Genomic DNA, 15,282 nt, shown 5'->3' on the forward strand with positions numbered 1-15,282 from the left:
GCCTTTTATGCTTGCCGACGCAGATGGTCCCAAAGCATTCAGCTAAGTGAAGAGAAAGCTGCCCAGTGAAAGCTATTGTAGGGTAGCATCGTTACAGTTGAGAAAGGTTGCCAGGGGTAACTAGAGAGTATCACCAGTATCGTGTGATCACTAGTCTGTGCCATTGAAAATCTTAGACTGAGGATTGTATTGGGTCCCTTGGCATCTTGATGTTCATATGTAAGCAGTATTAGCTTACATTAGTGTTTGTAATTTAATTTTTCTTTCTCCCTTTGTTCTTGTCTTGCCTGTTTTAGTATATAAAACATAGATTTCAACAAAACATATGCTTGTAAAAGCATATGGTATTTAATAATATGTATATTATAATTTGGTATAAACTATACCAAATAGTTTAAATTTTTGCAAGTAAATTGGATTTATGGAAATAGGATCTAATATTCTCATTTGAAGAGCTTTAAGTTGATTTTCCATTGCTCTCAAACTGCCCCACCATATCCAAGATGGATCGGTGTTATTTTTTTCTTTTTTCTATGTGGTTTTAAGTAACTTATAAAAGGATACGTTGAAGTATTTATCTGAAAACAGGAGCTATAACCTTGAGTGAGAAGTTGTAACCAAGAGTTTCCAAATATTTATGAAATCTATCTTTAATTTTTTGCCAAAGGCAAAAGTTAAATTATTCATCCCAAGTGAGCCAGAGCGAAGTAGCGTAACAGTCATTGGTCTTAATTTAATATACTCTGAATATAATTTTAATAGCCAATTTTAGAGTTTTTAAAATTGTACCCTCGTCATTGGAATATTTTAAAGAAATTACTTATAGTTACATATAGAATGTAAAACCAGTAGTCTTCTGCATTCACTAGAGGAAAATGCATAGAGATTTATTGATATTTAGTGAAATTTAAAATGTACCTAAAATTCAAGATGAAGTGGTAATATAGCCTTGCAAATAATTGTTTTAACTTAGATTACTAATCAACCCAAATTAAGTTGGCCTTATTTTAGCCAGAGCTGATTTTGGCTTAAAAACGCTACCTACCTGTTGGTGTAACATTGAGTGAACACAAACCTAATATCATATTGTAATATGAACATATTACAGTGTTTGAGAGCTAATAGTCGTCAATAGAATTATTGGGATAAAAAGTAACGTTTTTAATTAGTCTGTTACAAGTGAAGTCAGACTTATAGAAAAATCATTGGTATTAGTGTGAGCTTTTTCATCTTAAAATATGGCTGAGTCATTTTGTGACAGTTTACAGCCACTTCCATAATTATGTAAAAGCATTTGTCACACAAAAAAATGAGTGAATCTGGTGAAATTTAGAACAAACATGCTGTTGTCTATGTAATAGTATTCCAGGAAGTCTACAGATGGGTGACAAAGCACTTCATTGGTAATTTCAACTTTTACATTCTTAAAAATCAACAGGTAATGTGATTTCCCTTTATTTCCTGAAAATCAAATGAAGATTAACAACTAGTTTGTGCTATCCTTTTATTATCATAGTTCTTTTTTTAAATGAGTCTATTGAAAAAAAATGTCTCTTAGTTTGTGTCACCTTTAGTAGAGGCTGGTTTTCCAGGATTTATGAATGAAGATGGCAGTGTTGAAGAAAATTTAATTACATTGCTTCTTTAATGAACCTTGGTGACTCAAAGACATTAATGTTATTGCAGTTTATGGCCATTCATTATTTTTATTCTGTTGATCAATTTTTTCTTCTTTAAATACATGACATAAATTTGTCTAACCGAGGTGAATTGAATGAGCTTGAAGAATAAAAGAAAACGAATTTTAAATTTACATTACATGTATTTTCATTTAAATTGATCATGTAATGTGAACATCTATATAGTGGCACTAGGGGGATTGACATTAAAGATTTACATTAAACTCCAACAGAGATTTCTTATCACTTTGGTCTTTAAATCATGGCAGGTGACATGAATATGAAAGGAAATATAAAATAACTATCTATTGGTAATCATCTCAGCAAAGATTAAAAACAAAATTGCTTTTAAGATTCACAGGTATAGCTATAAAACTCTTACTTCCTTGATATAGCTTAAAGTTGTCTTTTTAAAAGCAAACTGTTTATGAAGTTAAACTGTTCTATGAACAAACATTTTAAAAAGTGTAAATTGAGTTATTATATGTCCACTTACATTTTTTTACTGGAAATCAGGAGCCAGAAAACGAATTTAGATTTTGCTGATTTTTAAAATGTTGCTAAAATGTTAGTCAAAGCCTCTTTTTTATTCCTTTATTATGTTAGTAATAGTAATACAGGTTGGGGCAAAAGTAGGTTTATAGTTGTAAGTATGTGAAACAGAATTTATTTTCGTATTATTATTAATTACTAGAGGCCCGGTGCACAGATTTGTGCACCAGTGGGATCCCTCAGTGTGGCCTGCAGGGATAGGGCCAAAACTGGCTGTCCAACACCGCCTGCCACTCCTGCTCATCCTGGTCCCACTGCACCTGCCGCCACTGCTCAGTAGGCTCACTGCTGTTCTGCTGTGGTCTCTGGGCTGTGGCGCCCAGCTGTGAGCCCTGCTTTTGGCGCCCCTCAGTCAGCTGAGCGGCACTCCCGCTGTGGGAGCGCACTGACTACCAGGGGGGTAGCTCCTGCGTTGAGCATCTGCCCCTTGCTGGTCAGTGCACGTCATAGCGACCAATCGACCGGTCGCTTAAGCTTTTATATATATAGACTAGAGGCCCGGTGCACAAAAATTTGTGCACTCGTGGGGGGAGGGGGGGTCCCTCAGCCCGGCCTGTGCCCTCTCGCAGTCTGGGACCCCTCGGGAGATAACGCCCTGCTGGCTTAGGCCTGCTCCCGGGTGGCAGAGGGCAGGCCCAATCCCTAGGTGCAGCCCCTGGTCGGGCTCAGAGCAGGGCCGATTGGGGAGTTGGGGCGCCGCCCCCTGTCATGCACAGAGCAGGGCGGATTGGGAGGTTGCGATGCCACCCTCAGTCACGCTCAGGGTAGGGCCGATTGGGGGGTTGGGGCACCGTCCCGTCACACTCAAGGCAGGGTCGATGGGGAGGTTGCGGCGCCACCCCCTGTCACGCACAGAGCAGGGCCAATCAGGGGGTTGGGGCACTGCCCCCTGTCACACACAGAGCCGCAGAGCAATCAGGGGGTTGGGGAGCTCCCCCCTATCAGGCACAGAGCAGGGCTGATCAGGGGGTTGGGGCGCCTTCCCCTGTCACGAACAGAGCAGGGTGGATAGGGAGGCAGTGGCCCCGCCCGCTGTCACACACAGAGCTGCAGGGCGATCAGGGGGTTTGGGCGCTGCCCCCTGTCACGCTGATCCCGGTGCCGGGAAGCCTCACGGCTCCGCTGATCCTGGTGCTGGGAGGTATATTACCCTTTTACTATATAGGATAGAGGCCTGGTGCATGGGTGGGGGCTGGCTGGTTTTCCCTGAAGGGTGTCCAGGATCAGGGTGGGGGTCCCCACTGGGGTGCCTGGCCAGCCTGGGTGAGGGGCTGAGGGCTGTTTTCAGGCTGGCGGGTGACGGAAGCTCCCAACCGCTCCTTTTTTTCTTTTTTATTCTGGGCCAGCTTTAGCTTTGAGGCTTGGCTCCAGCTCTTAGGCCTCTGCTGCTGAAAGTGGTTTCTGGCCTTTGTTTACAATGTTGCGATCCTGATGGCTGAAGCCCTGCGGACTAAAGCAGGTTTCTGGGGTTTTGTTTAGCTTCTATATTTGTTACATAGTTGCTTAGAGTTGCAGGTCAGAGGCCTGGAGCGGCAGGCGGGAACGTTGGTTTCCTCCATCACTGAAGCAAGCAAGCCTCATGTTAGTTTCAAGCTGCCTGGCTGCCGGCCGCCATCTTGGCTGGAAGTTAATTTGCATATTGCCCTGATTAGCCAATGGGAAGGGTAGCGGTCGTACGCCAAGTACCATGTTTCTCTTTTATTAGATAGGATTATATTATTTTCCATACAACCAACTGTAGACCTACTTTTGCCCCCCCTGTATATGAGTGTTATTAATGATTGGAATATATATCAGAATCCATTAATAATGGTGGTGTGAATAGAAGGTCTGTCTCTGTATTTTAGATATATGGGAGTAGAAAAAGAGTTGTCCTTAATGCGAAATTACTGCTTTTGTGGTCAAGTTACAAAGAATTGTGAAATTTTAAAGTGCTGTTAACCTTTTGTTTTGTTTTAACATTTTCTGGGGAAATTCAGAAGACTCTGGATTTTGAGGATCCCAGGTTCATTATTATGAATATCAATTGTTTTTTTAAAGGGGAGAGAACAGAAGGAATGATCATGACTAGAGAGTTTTAAATGATAGAATCTAAGAAAAAGCACTTAAAGGAGCCAAAGGTTTGGGTTTAAGCCCACTAATATGTGCGTTTATTACTAATATGGTAATATCTCTATCTAAAGAATTATATATTTGAGTCCTAGCTGGGCAGCTCAGTTGGTTAAAGTGTCATCCCTATGTGCCAAGGTTGTGGGTTTGATCCCTAGTGAGGGTGCATTTAAGAATCAACCAATGAATGCATAAATAAGTGGAACAACAAATCGACGTTTCTCTCTCTCTCCCTCTCTCCCTCTCTCCCTCTCTCCCTCTCTCCCTTTCTCTTCCCTCTCCCCCTCTCTAAAATCAATCAATAAATAAAATATATTTTAAAAAGAATTATTATATACTTGAAATTAGATAAAGGACTTGAAAGTACTGCTAAACTGTAGTATACAAATGAATGATGGTTCTAATAATCACCAAGACTGCCGGCATTGTTGCTACTGCTGCTGCCCTGTAACTAGTGTTTGCTGGTATGTTTATAGTTTGATATTTGCCAACATTGGGCATTAGAATTCAGCCACATCAGGAAAATAAAATTTATAAATAATTAAATAGGTATTAATGGATGAGCATGATAGTGCTGTACTCTGCTCTTTGGGAATCCATATTGGTTACATAGGTATATTTAGCTCTTGGATTTGATTCATTTCAAGTGGGATTAGATGACACACAGTAGGTTTTATAATGCAAGAAATGTAAGACTTAATGAGTGAGCTTCTTAGCTTAGCTAAATAATCTCTTTTTTTAATATATTTTATTGATTTTTTACAGGGAGGAAGGGAGAGAGATAGAGAGTTAGAAACATCGATGAGAGAGAAACATCGATCAGCTGCCTCCTGCACATCTCCTACTGGGGATGTGCCCGCAACCCAGGTACATGCCCTTGACCGGAATCGAACCTGGGACCTTTCAGTCCGCAAGCCAACGCTCTATCTACTGAGCCAAACCGGTTTCGGCTTAGCTAAATATTCTTTTTTTTTTTTTTAATATATTTTATTGATTTTTTACAGAGAAGAAGGGAGAGGGATAGAAAGTCAGAAACATCGATGAGAGAGATCGATCAGCTGCCTCCTGCACACCCCCTACTGGGGATGTGCCCGCAACCAATGTACATGCCCTTGACCGGAATCGAACCTGGGACCCTTGAGTCTGCAGGCCGACGCTCTATCCACTGAGCCAAACCGGTTCAGCTTAGCTAAATATTCTTAACAGTGATGTGGGAAAGATCCTGAGATCATTGTAAAATTGTAAATTAACATTCATCACTGTACCATGTATTTCCTTATATTTTCTTACTTTATTCCATATAACACATATTTTCTTCCAACAAATAAGTTTAATTTACTTGTTCAGATAGACTCTAGCAGGTAACTTTTTAGTAAGGGCAGTGTGTTTATTTTGTGTTGTTTGTTTTGTTTTTACAAAGAAACAATACTTTTATCATTTACATGATGAAACCATGATGACATATCAGTACTGATTAATTTTACTCAATTGCTTCCATACAACAGCCTTGCTGGTCATGCCATTCAGATTCATGAATCAGCAGAATTTACAAATTATTGTAGGTCATAGGTCTTTGTTTTTCTTCCCAAATTTAAAAAACATCAAGTACCTATTGGCTTTATATACCTCTTTCTTTATATTAGCCAATGATCTACAGTAGTTTTTCTCAAAGTGTGAGTTGTATACCTCTGGGAGTCACTGAGTCCTTTCAGAGGGTCTTTGAGGTGAAATCTATCTTCATAATAATACTAAGAAGTTATTTGCATTTTTTACTATGTTGACATTTGCACTGATGGTGTAAAAGCAGTGATGAGTAAAATTGCTGGCTCTTTAGCACAAATCAAGGCAATTGCACCAAACCATAATGATACTATATTCTTCATTTCTGCACACCCACAGGTTTTTTTAAGGCTAGTTTCACTTAAAAATGTTCTTGATGAATGAATAAAAAGAATTAATTTTATTAAATCTGAATGCTTCAATACATGTCTTTTAAATATTCTGTATGATGAAATGGGAAGTGCACACAAAGTATAACTCAGTGAACCAATATTTTCCACATGACCAATACATGATGTTATAAAATCATACATGGATGAAAAATCCATTCAAGGTGCAAGATAGATCAATTTCAGATTTCACATTGTAACTAATTTTTAAGAAACTACTACTTGTTAAGTTTGGTGTAGTATTAAAGAACAATATCCACAGTTATCTTAAATAATTGTTGAAATTCAGTTCCCTTTCCAACTGCATATCTGTGTGAGGCCAGATTATCTTCATTTTCTTCAACCAAAACAGAATATCACCATCAAACTGAAAATAGGACTAGATATGAGAATCCAGCCATTTTCTGTTAAATCCTGTTTTATAATTATCAGTTTACATGTGAATCTCTTCCACTATTGTTTAAGCCTTCAATAGCTTAATTACTATTTTTTTAAAATATGTCTTTAAAAATTTATTTTAGAAAGAGAAACATTAATGTGAGAGAAAACATATTGATTGGTTGCCTCACGTATGCACCACAACCAAGGATTGAACCTGTAACCTGGGCATGTGTCCTGACCGGGAACTTAACTGATGACCTTTCCACAAGTGCTTGGGCTGACGCTCAACCAATGGAGCCACACTGACAAGGGCGGCTTAAGTATTTTTTAATGCTTATCAAGTTATACTTTCATATAGCTTCAAAAAGTCAATGGTTTCCAGATTTTGTTGTGAAGGACAGCATTCTGTTATCACCTACCAACACTGCCATTTCACCTTTGCCCAAAGTCAATATGGTCAATTATTTTAGCTGATTCTTTTGTTGTTGTTGTTGTTTTGTTTGTTTGTTTTGTTTTGTTTTTTTACCTCTGGTCCTCTTAGTTACATTCTTGTAATTCTTGACTTTCCAGTTTTAGAAATTTCTATAGACTTCTCATTATAGAAGATGGGATTTATCTTTACCTCGTTCTGTTCTCACTCCGTGCAGGCACTCTTTCCATCTTCCCTATATAATTACATTGTCTTTTAGGTTAGATTAGAGTCAGTGTTTTACATTATTATGACTACATAAATGTTATTGAATAGCTGAATCACTAGGTAAAATCATGAATTTCCTTCATTGTATTTTCCTACCTTCCCCCATCCCACATTTTTGCCTTGTTTTTGTTGTTGTTTACTTAGTTTTCCATGTGCTTATCCCTAAATCAACTCAAAATTCTTTTTAAATTCTCTAAATCTTCTCCCAGGGTGCTCAAACACTTGGAGGTTTTTGTCAGTTTTTTATCTTTCTGGAGGAATTCTGACTGCTTCATCCTGGTCGGGTTGCCCTATATACCAGCTGGTGCCCACTGTCTAACTAGGATGTCTCTTTACTATCACCCTAGGAATTCCTTTTGCTTTTATCCTGTGGTGGAGCTTTTGTTCCTATATCCCATTTCATCTTCTTCCTTGGTTTGTGTACTCATTTTGAAAGCGTTCATCTCCAGTAATGTCCTGAGAAAGGATGCATAAAGGTAGAACTCTTATGTTGAAAAGGAGAGCATTGCTCCATTGCTTGCTAATTTCCAGTCTCGAGATGCCTTAAGTTATTCTGATTTCTGATCCTTTGAATGTGATGTGCTTTTTCTTTTTAAATCTCTGCAAGTATATAAGATTCTCTTTGGATTTCTTTTCACCTACTATGTAGGGTGCTGCTAGGTCCTTTCAACCTGGAAATACATGTCTTTCCTTTCTGGGAAATGGTTTCTAATTTTTTTTAAAAGATTTTTTTTTCTAGGGAGGGAGGGAGGGAGGCACAGACAGACATCAAAGTGAGAGTAAAACATTGATCAGCTGCCTCCTGCATGCCTCCTACCAGGAATTGAGCCCAAAACCCAGGCATTGTGCTCTGACTGGGAATCAAACTTGCCATGCTTTGGTGCAGGTGATGAGTTACACTGGCCAGGGCCCTATTTTTTTTCAGGATGTTCTCCCCTTCTTTTTCTTTGTTCTCTCTTTCTAGAACATCTGTTTTTTATATATTGGACCTTCTGAATTGGTGCTCTAATTTTTTTTACTTTTGCTCTGCTTTGTGGGAGAGTTCCTCAACTTTATTTTCCCATACATCGATTGAATTTTTCCTCTTTGCTGTTGTGTTTTCTATTTTCTAAGGATGAGTGATTATGTTTATGTGCCTGCTTGTCTGTCTCTCTGTTATCTGTGTGTTTTTGTGTCTGTGTGGTAGGAGAAAATTTAATGAAAAATATTTTTGGTTAATTTAATGAGAAGTATATAGAAAACTAAGTTTAAGAAAAAAAACAGGGCAGGGTTTGAAACATGGCGGATGACGTGGACCAGCAACAAACTACCAACACTGTAGAAGAGCCCCTGGATCTTATCAGGCTCAGCCTGGATGAGCGAATTTATGTGAAAATGAGAAATGACAGAGAGCTTAGAGGTAGATTACATGCTTATGATCAACATTTAAATATGATATTGGGAGATGTGGAAGAAACTGTGACTACTATAGAAATTGATGAAGAAACATATGAAGAGATATATAAATCAACAAAACGGAATATTCCAATGCTTTTTGTCCGGGGAGATGGTGTTGTCCTAGTTGCCCCTCCATTGAGAGTTGGTTGAAACAAAGAATATATCCTGTGTGGAAATTAGGAGACTTTATATGATTGCGTCTTTAAAGGTAGAAGATATTCAAAAGAGAAACCTGCGTAAATTTTGATACTAAGAAATGACCAAGGATTCTTCTGCTCCTGAAATGAGTTTATTTGCACATAACTCACAAATTCTAAAGCTAAATGGCATTTTTATTTTTCTCCAACCCTTCCAATAAATGTGATCACAAAAACAAAACAAAACAAAAAAAACAAAAAAACAAAAAAAGAAAGAAAAAAAACAGCAACTTGGAGGACATAACTTATGGGTACAATATTTTCTATTGGAAAATACTCTTTATACTTTTATTTTAATTTCCTTATCTCTAAGTAGTATGCTTCATCCAAGTTGCCTTTTCTGTTTTTTTGTTTCAGTTGGCCTTAGCTTTCATTTCAGATATTTATCAAATACTTGATAATTCTTAGTTGTTTGCTTGTGATTAAAAGTGGGAAACTTAACAGATTAAATACCCAGAGCATGTTTTGGATGTTTATTACTTCATTTAGGGAAATTTAGCTGATTTTCTTCTCTGGGAGAACCCCTATGTGAACATATTTAGGACTAACTTTTAGGTTAGTTAGAATCCTTGGAAAAGAGAAAAAGTATTAGATCATCTTCCTCAAGAGTTTGGTGACAGTGTTCTAAGAGCCAAGTTGGGGAAGAGTGATGAGGTGGGTCTCAGAATCCGTTGAGTATATGTTCGCTTAATCTTTGTGTTTCCTTTTGTTATCCCCGCCACAATTCAGAAACCTTTTTTACTTATTACCTCCAGAAAGTAAACTTGTAGTCATTTGTTGAGGTACAGATAAGATTAATTGCAAAGAGTAGGAAGAGGACTTTGGAGACATTTGACTCTTTAAACTCCTTTACTGTCATTATTAGTAGAGTTTGGGGAAGGAGCAGCTATGCATGCATGTGTTAGTCCTGCATCTTTATCTGGTGTCCTTAGACTTCATATATAAGCCTCCACAAAACTTAGTATGGTACCAGTACATGGTAGGTAATAAATGTTTGAATGGATGGTGGGACTAGCTGTGTCCTCAAGGCTAAACGAGATATTGATTCATTGCTAAATCTCATGATGCTATTGAAACGAGTCTTTATGGAACCTCCCTTCTAGGAAAGTTTGTTGCGTGTACATAAATATAAACTTCAGTAGAAAGTCAAAGTAATAAAAGACTATTTCTTGACCGGAAAAATCAAGTAAGACATCCTAAGGGAGGTGTCATTTGGCTGAGTTCCACCTTATAAGATGGACAGAAATTTGTTAGGTTAGCAATTAGATGAAAGACTGAAGTATAGAGCAGTGTTGGAACAGTAGGAGATAATGGTTTCAAGTATAGATTATAACCTAATTTGAGGAGGTTGGGTTGATGATCCTAAAATTTAAGCTTAGGAGCTTTATTTATCTTTTAGGCAGTATATATAAAAGGTCTTAGATGAGAAATTGATCTGTGGAAAGTTTTATTGCAAATTGGAATACTCATAAGACTAGCTAGCATGATATAATGGAGGATGTTATGCAATCAGACCCCCTCTCGATAGCTTGAGCAGTTTGTTTTCATTGTGATTATGACCAGTGTGCTTTACTTCTCTGTTCCTCAATTTCTTTAGTTGCAAAATAAGTGATTTTTCCATCAGAATCTCCTCTACTGGTTTTTCAAGAGCTTATGAGTTTCAGATGATAAAGATACTGTGTAGTAAGACTTCTCTTCGAGGTACATTAGGAGGAAAAGCTTTACAGCGGTTCTCAACCTGTGGGTCGCGACCCCTTTGGGGATCGAACGACCCTTTCACAGGGGTCACCTAAGACCATCGGAAAACACATATATAATTACATATTGTTTTTGTGATTAATCACTATGCTTTAATTATGTTCAATTTGTAACAATGAAACTGGGGGTCACCACAACATGAGGAACTGTATTTTAGGGTCATGGCATTAGGAAGGTTGAGAACCACTGGTTTAGGATGATCACAGTGAATATGGGATTAAGTTACAGAATTGAGAGTCAAACCAAAGGCGATCTAATAAGACTTATGTAATGACTGATTGAATTTAGGGAATAAAAGGATATTGTTCAACAAATTGGAGGGATAGGGGAGAAAAATGTAAAATGGGTAAAATCCTGGTCTTTGAGATCAAGATTACAGGTTTGGGAATCACAGCATAGATAGAAGGTAAAATAGAGCAAGGTGGCCAGAGATGCAGTCAGGACAAAACTGGTAGTGGAGGGCATAGATAACTGTTAAGGTTGCCCTCCAGAAGCAGGAGAGGTTTGCAAAACAACAGCCAAGCATTGAGAAGAATTACTGAATTAGCCTCCCTAAGGTGGGGCTGGTTACCTATTTTGTGGGACTCAGTACAAAATGAAAATGCAGGGTCCTCTTTAAAAAGCAGGAAGAAAGTGCAGTTAAAGGTACTAACCTTTAATAATTTTTTATTTAAAAACTAGGGGCCCGGTGCACGAAATTCGTGCACTGGGTGTGTGTGTGGGGGGGGTGTCCCTCAGCCCAGCCTGCCCCCTCTCACATACTGGGAGCCCTCAGGCGTTGACCCCCATCACCCTCCAATCACAGGATCGGCCGCTTGCCCAGGCCTGACGCCTCTGACAGAGGTCTCAAGCCTGGGCAGGGGACCCTCATTTTCCCCCATCACTGGTTCTGCCCCCAGCCCAGGCCGGATGACTCTGGCCCAGGCATCAGGCCTGGGCAGGGGACCCCCAGACCCCTCTGATTGCTGGCTCTGCCCCTTGCCCAGGCCTGATGCCTCAGCCAGAGGCGTAGACCCCCATCACCCTCCGATCGCCTGATCGGCCCCTTGCCCAGGCCTGAGGCCTCTGGCCCAGGAATCATGCCTGAGCAGGGGACCCCCATCTCCCTCTGATCGCTTGCTCCACCCCCCGCCCAAGCCTGACACCTCTGACCCAGGCTTCAGGCCTAGGCAAGGGGACCATCATATCCCCCCAATCCCCGGCTCAGCCCCCCGCCCAGGCCTGATGCCTCGGCCAGAGGAGTTGACCCTCATCACCCTCCGATCAACAATCACCGGATCGGCCCCTTGCCCAGGCCTGAGGCCTCCGGCAGAGGTGTCAGGCCTGGGCAGGGGACCCCCAGCTCTCCGCGTTTGCAGGCTCCGCCCCTGCCCAAGCCTAACGCCTCTGGCCTAGGCGTCCGGCCCAGGCAGCGGGGACCCGCAGCTGTAGCGGCCCCGCGATCGTGGGCTCTGCTTTAGGCCCAGGCAAGGGACCCCTAGCTCCCGGGACTGCCAGCTTCGACCGTGCCCAGCTCCCATCGCTGGCTCCACCCCTACTTCCTGCTATCACTGGCCAGGGCGGCAAAGGCGCCTGATTCTCTGATCATGGCTGGGGGGCAGGGCAAAGGCGGCCCCAGGGCCGCCTTTGCCCTGCCCCCCAGCTCTTAGCTCCCCGCTGGGTTTCCGATCACTGTCAGTGGCAGGGGGCTTCTTCCTGCTTTCCCTTTCGCCTCCCTGCATTGTGCCTACATATGCAAATTAACCGCCATCTTTGTTGGCAGTTAACTGCCAATCATAGTTGGCAGTTAATTTGCATATAGCCCTGATTAGCCAATGAAAAGGGTATCGTCGTACGCCAATTACCATTTTTCTCTTTTATTAGTGTAGATATGTTCTTATAAAGCATAATGGAGGTAATAGCAATGCACGAGTAACAACATAAAGCTACAAATTATAAAAAATATTTGGGGGTTATGATTTTATATAAAAGTAGATATTATAATACTTTATCAGTGTGACATTTTTTATTTATCATTTGATTTTTCTCATCTGCTTTTCTGTCATTTCTTAGGTCAAAATTTATACTTCTAACAACTTCATTTGTTTTTAAAGATTTTTTATTGATTTATAGAGAGAGAGGAAGGGAGAGAGAGAAACATCTATGTGAGAGCAAGACAACAATCAGCTGCCTCCTGCACGCCCCCTACTAGAGATCAAGCCCCCAACTTGAGCATGTACTCTGGGAATCAAACGGGCATCCTTTCAGTTCATGGGACAATGCCCAACCAACTGAGTCACACTGGCCAGGACTAGCAACTTAATTTTTAATGGATATAATTGAAAATAACGTTAGTCAGTCTTGGCAAATGCCAGATTGTAAATAATTTTTTTATTGACAATTTTTAACTTTAAGAAGGGTCTTTCTGATGATGCAGTTGTAACTGGAGCTGTTAAGAACTTTTTATAGGCTAAGCTTTGATAACATTAGGATACATTTCTGATTATTTTCGAATATAAACTTGGGAACATCTAGAGCTGATGACTTATAGAACAATTTTTCTAAAAATAACTTTATATGAATCAGTTTTGTGTGGATTTAATTTTGAGTGCAGTTTTAAACTATGGCATTTAAATATTTTCTCTGCCATTTCTTAAAACTTGTGGAGGATGTACAGGAAACCAAAGTGGTTTTATGACTGGTATATAATTCAAAATGCCTGGTTATACATTCTATCGCTACATCTTCAGTTATAAGGGAAAATTAATTTTAAAATTGTCTTCCTCATTAATAATTGGTTCATCCAAAGCTTCATATGAAAATAGTGTTCTTTTTCATCAAATGTCACAATCTTTAAGTCTTTTTCTAAGCCTGTGGGTATTGCTTTGCGATGTTACGTTGATTTTCAAACTTGAGGTTCTAAATTCTTTTAAAAATTCTAGTAACTCCTTAACATGCTAATGCCATGTTATGCTTTTACTTTGTAATAATTTGCTGACCAAGTTCACTGTCTGAGCACTGGCACACCCTGTCCTGGCTCTCAGGCTAAAGAGGTAATATTTGTGTATATGCTACTGGGACAGGTCCCAGGGACAGGTAGCTGTTCGTACGCAGAGAGCCCCTCCTTTTTCCTGTGACCACTGCCACTATTGCCAGTACCCATGTGGGCTCAGTCCTGGCTGACCCTTGAGTGCTCTGTGGTACCCCAAACTGCCCCAGTTGTGCACATTTCAGTTGGGCAGCCAAGGCCAACTGCTTGGTGCATACGCTGACCCTTGGCATATTTCCTTTGCTGGTGTTTCATTTTCCCATTGGCCTTCACTTACTACAAGTTCAAAAATATAGAGTTCCAAAATGGCAACAGTGGAGTATTAATTCAAGCCCCTTGTGCAACTGTCAGGTTGCATACCCAATAAACTGTCCCTGTCTAATTTTATGAAGAAGTTTGCTGCCAAATTGCCTTTAAATTGAGCTGTTCAGTACTTCCCTAAGATGAACTATTTGGGGCCTATACAGTCTTTAGGGACAGCGATCTGGTAGTTTCCATGCATGTGTTGGCTGACTTTGCTTCTCTAGGGGGCTTCTGGAAGCTAAACTCCTTAGCAGCCAGAACTGTAACTATGAATCAAGCTGGGGTTCCAAGAAGCAGGCCTTTGCAATGGAGCTCAGACTAATTAGTTACACCATCATTTATTTGCTGTGTTTTATTATTTACCTTTCTTTTAATACCATTTGAATTTTATTATTGTTGATTTCCTTTTTTTTTTTTCTTTTTTTTCTTTTTGGTTAAAGGGAAGGGGACTATGGATTATTATTTACATCTGACCCCTAGTGACTTGATAAATTATGTGTTCATACATAGTCTACTGGTCCTCAGTGCTTAGAAACCACAGTTTTGGCATTTGCTGAAACTAGTTTTCCCCCTTAATCTTGTATCCATCGGAGAGAGATTTTTAAAGAAGAAAATTAAGAAAAATGTGCCCTATAGCCCCATTTTTTTTCTTCTTTAAAACTGCAATAGTGTTTTTAGAGGAAGTTTCTCTAAATGCTTTTAAAATTTTTTAAGATGGACAGAAGTTGAAATCATCAGTGTATATGAAAGGTAAAGAAGTCAAAGTCAACACACAGACCCCAGTTTATACTCTGCTGCGCCTTTGCTTCCCATAATACACTTTCTGTCGTGTGAAACGGTATCTTCAGTGAACTAGGATTGCAGCTCCTGCTTGCTCCTCCTTTTATTCCCATATATTTGGCCAAAGATACTTATATTCTAACTTTCTAATTAAGGTGCCACAGCCATTGCTATAACGGGAATAAGTTGCAGGTGAGCAACATATTGAGTCCCTCTCTTCTCATGGTGATACAGAGGGTGGCCCGGCAGGACCTGGGACATTCAGATTTTTGGGGCAGGCTGTCTCTGACTTAAAGTGCCCTTGTCCATTTACCCTAATGTGCTGTACAAACATCATTTGCTTCGGACACCATGACACAAAAAAGCCTTGGAAATACTGCCTTTAAGCCTCAAATCAGAAACTCACAAGGAA

General features: G+C 40.0%; 2 protein-coding genes across 3 annotated transcripts in view; both read left to right on the top strand.

The window, feature by feature from the left end:
* ZCCHC7 (zinc finger CCHC-type containing 7) overlaps positions 1-15,282 on the top strand; it is a 203,358-nt gene that overhangs the window by 109,965 nt on the left and 78,111 nt on the right. The gene's annotated exons all lie outside the window — the stretch shown is intronic.
* Positions 8,637-8,963, top strand: LOC132212790 (U6 snRNA-associated Sm-like protein LSm3). Its single transcript, XM_059658778.1, has one exon. It carries the CDS (start codon positions 8,646-8,648, stop codon positions 8,952-8,954), a length of 309 nt encoding a protein of 102 aa, XP_059514761.1. The 5' UTR covers positions 8,637-8,645; the 3' UTR covers positions 8,955-8,963.

This window comes from Myotis daubentonii, chromosome 11, assembly GCF_963259705.1.
Source record: "Myotis daubentonii chromosome 11, mMyoDau2.1, whole genome shotgun sequence".
NCBI lineage: Eukaryota > Metazoa > Chordata > Mammalia > Chiroptera > Vespertilionidae > Myotis > Myotis daubentonii.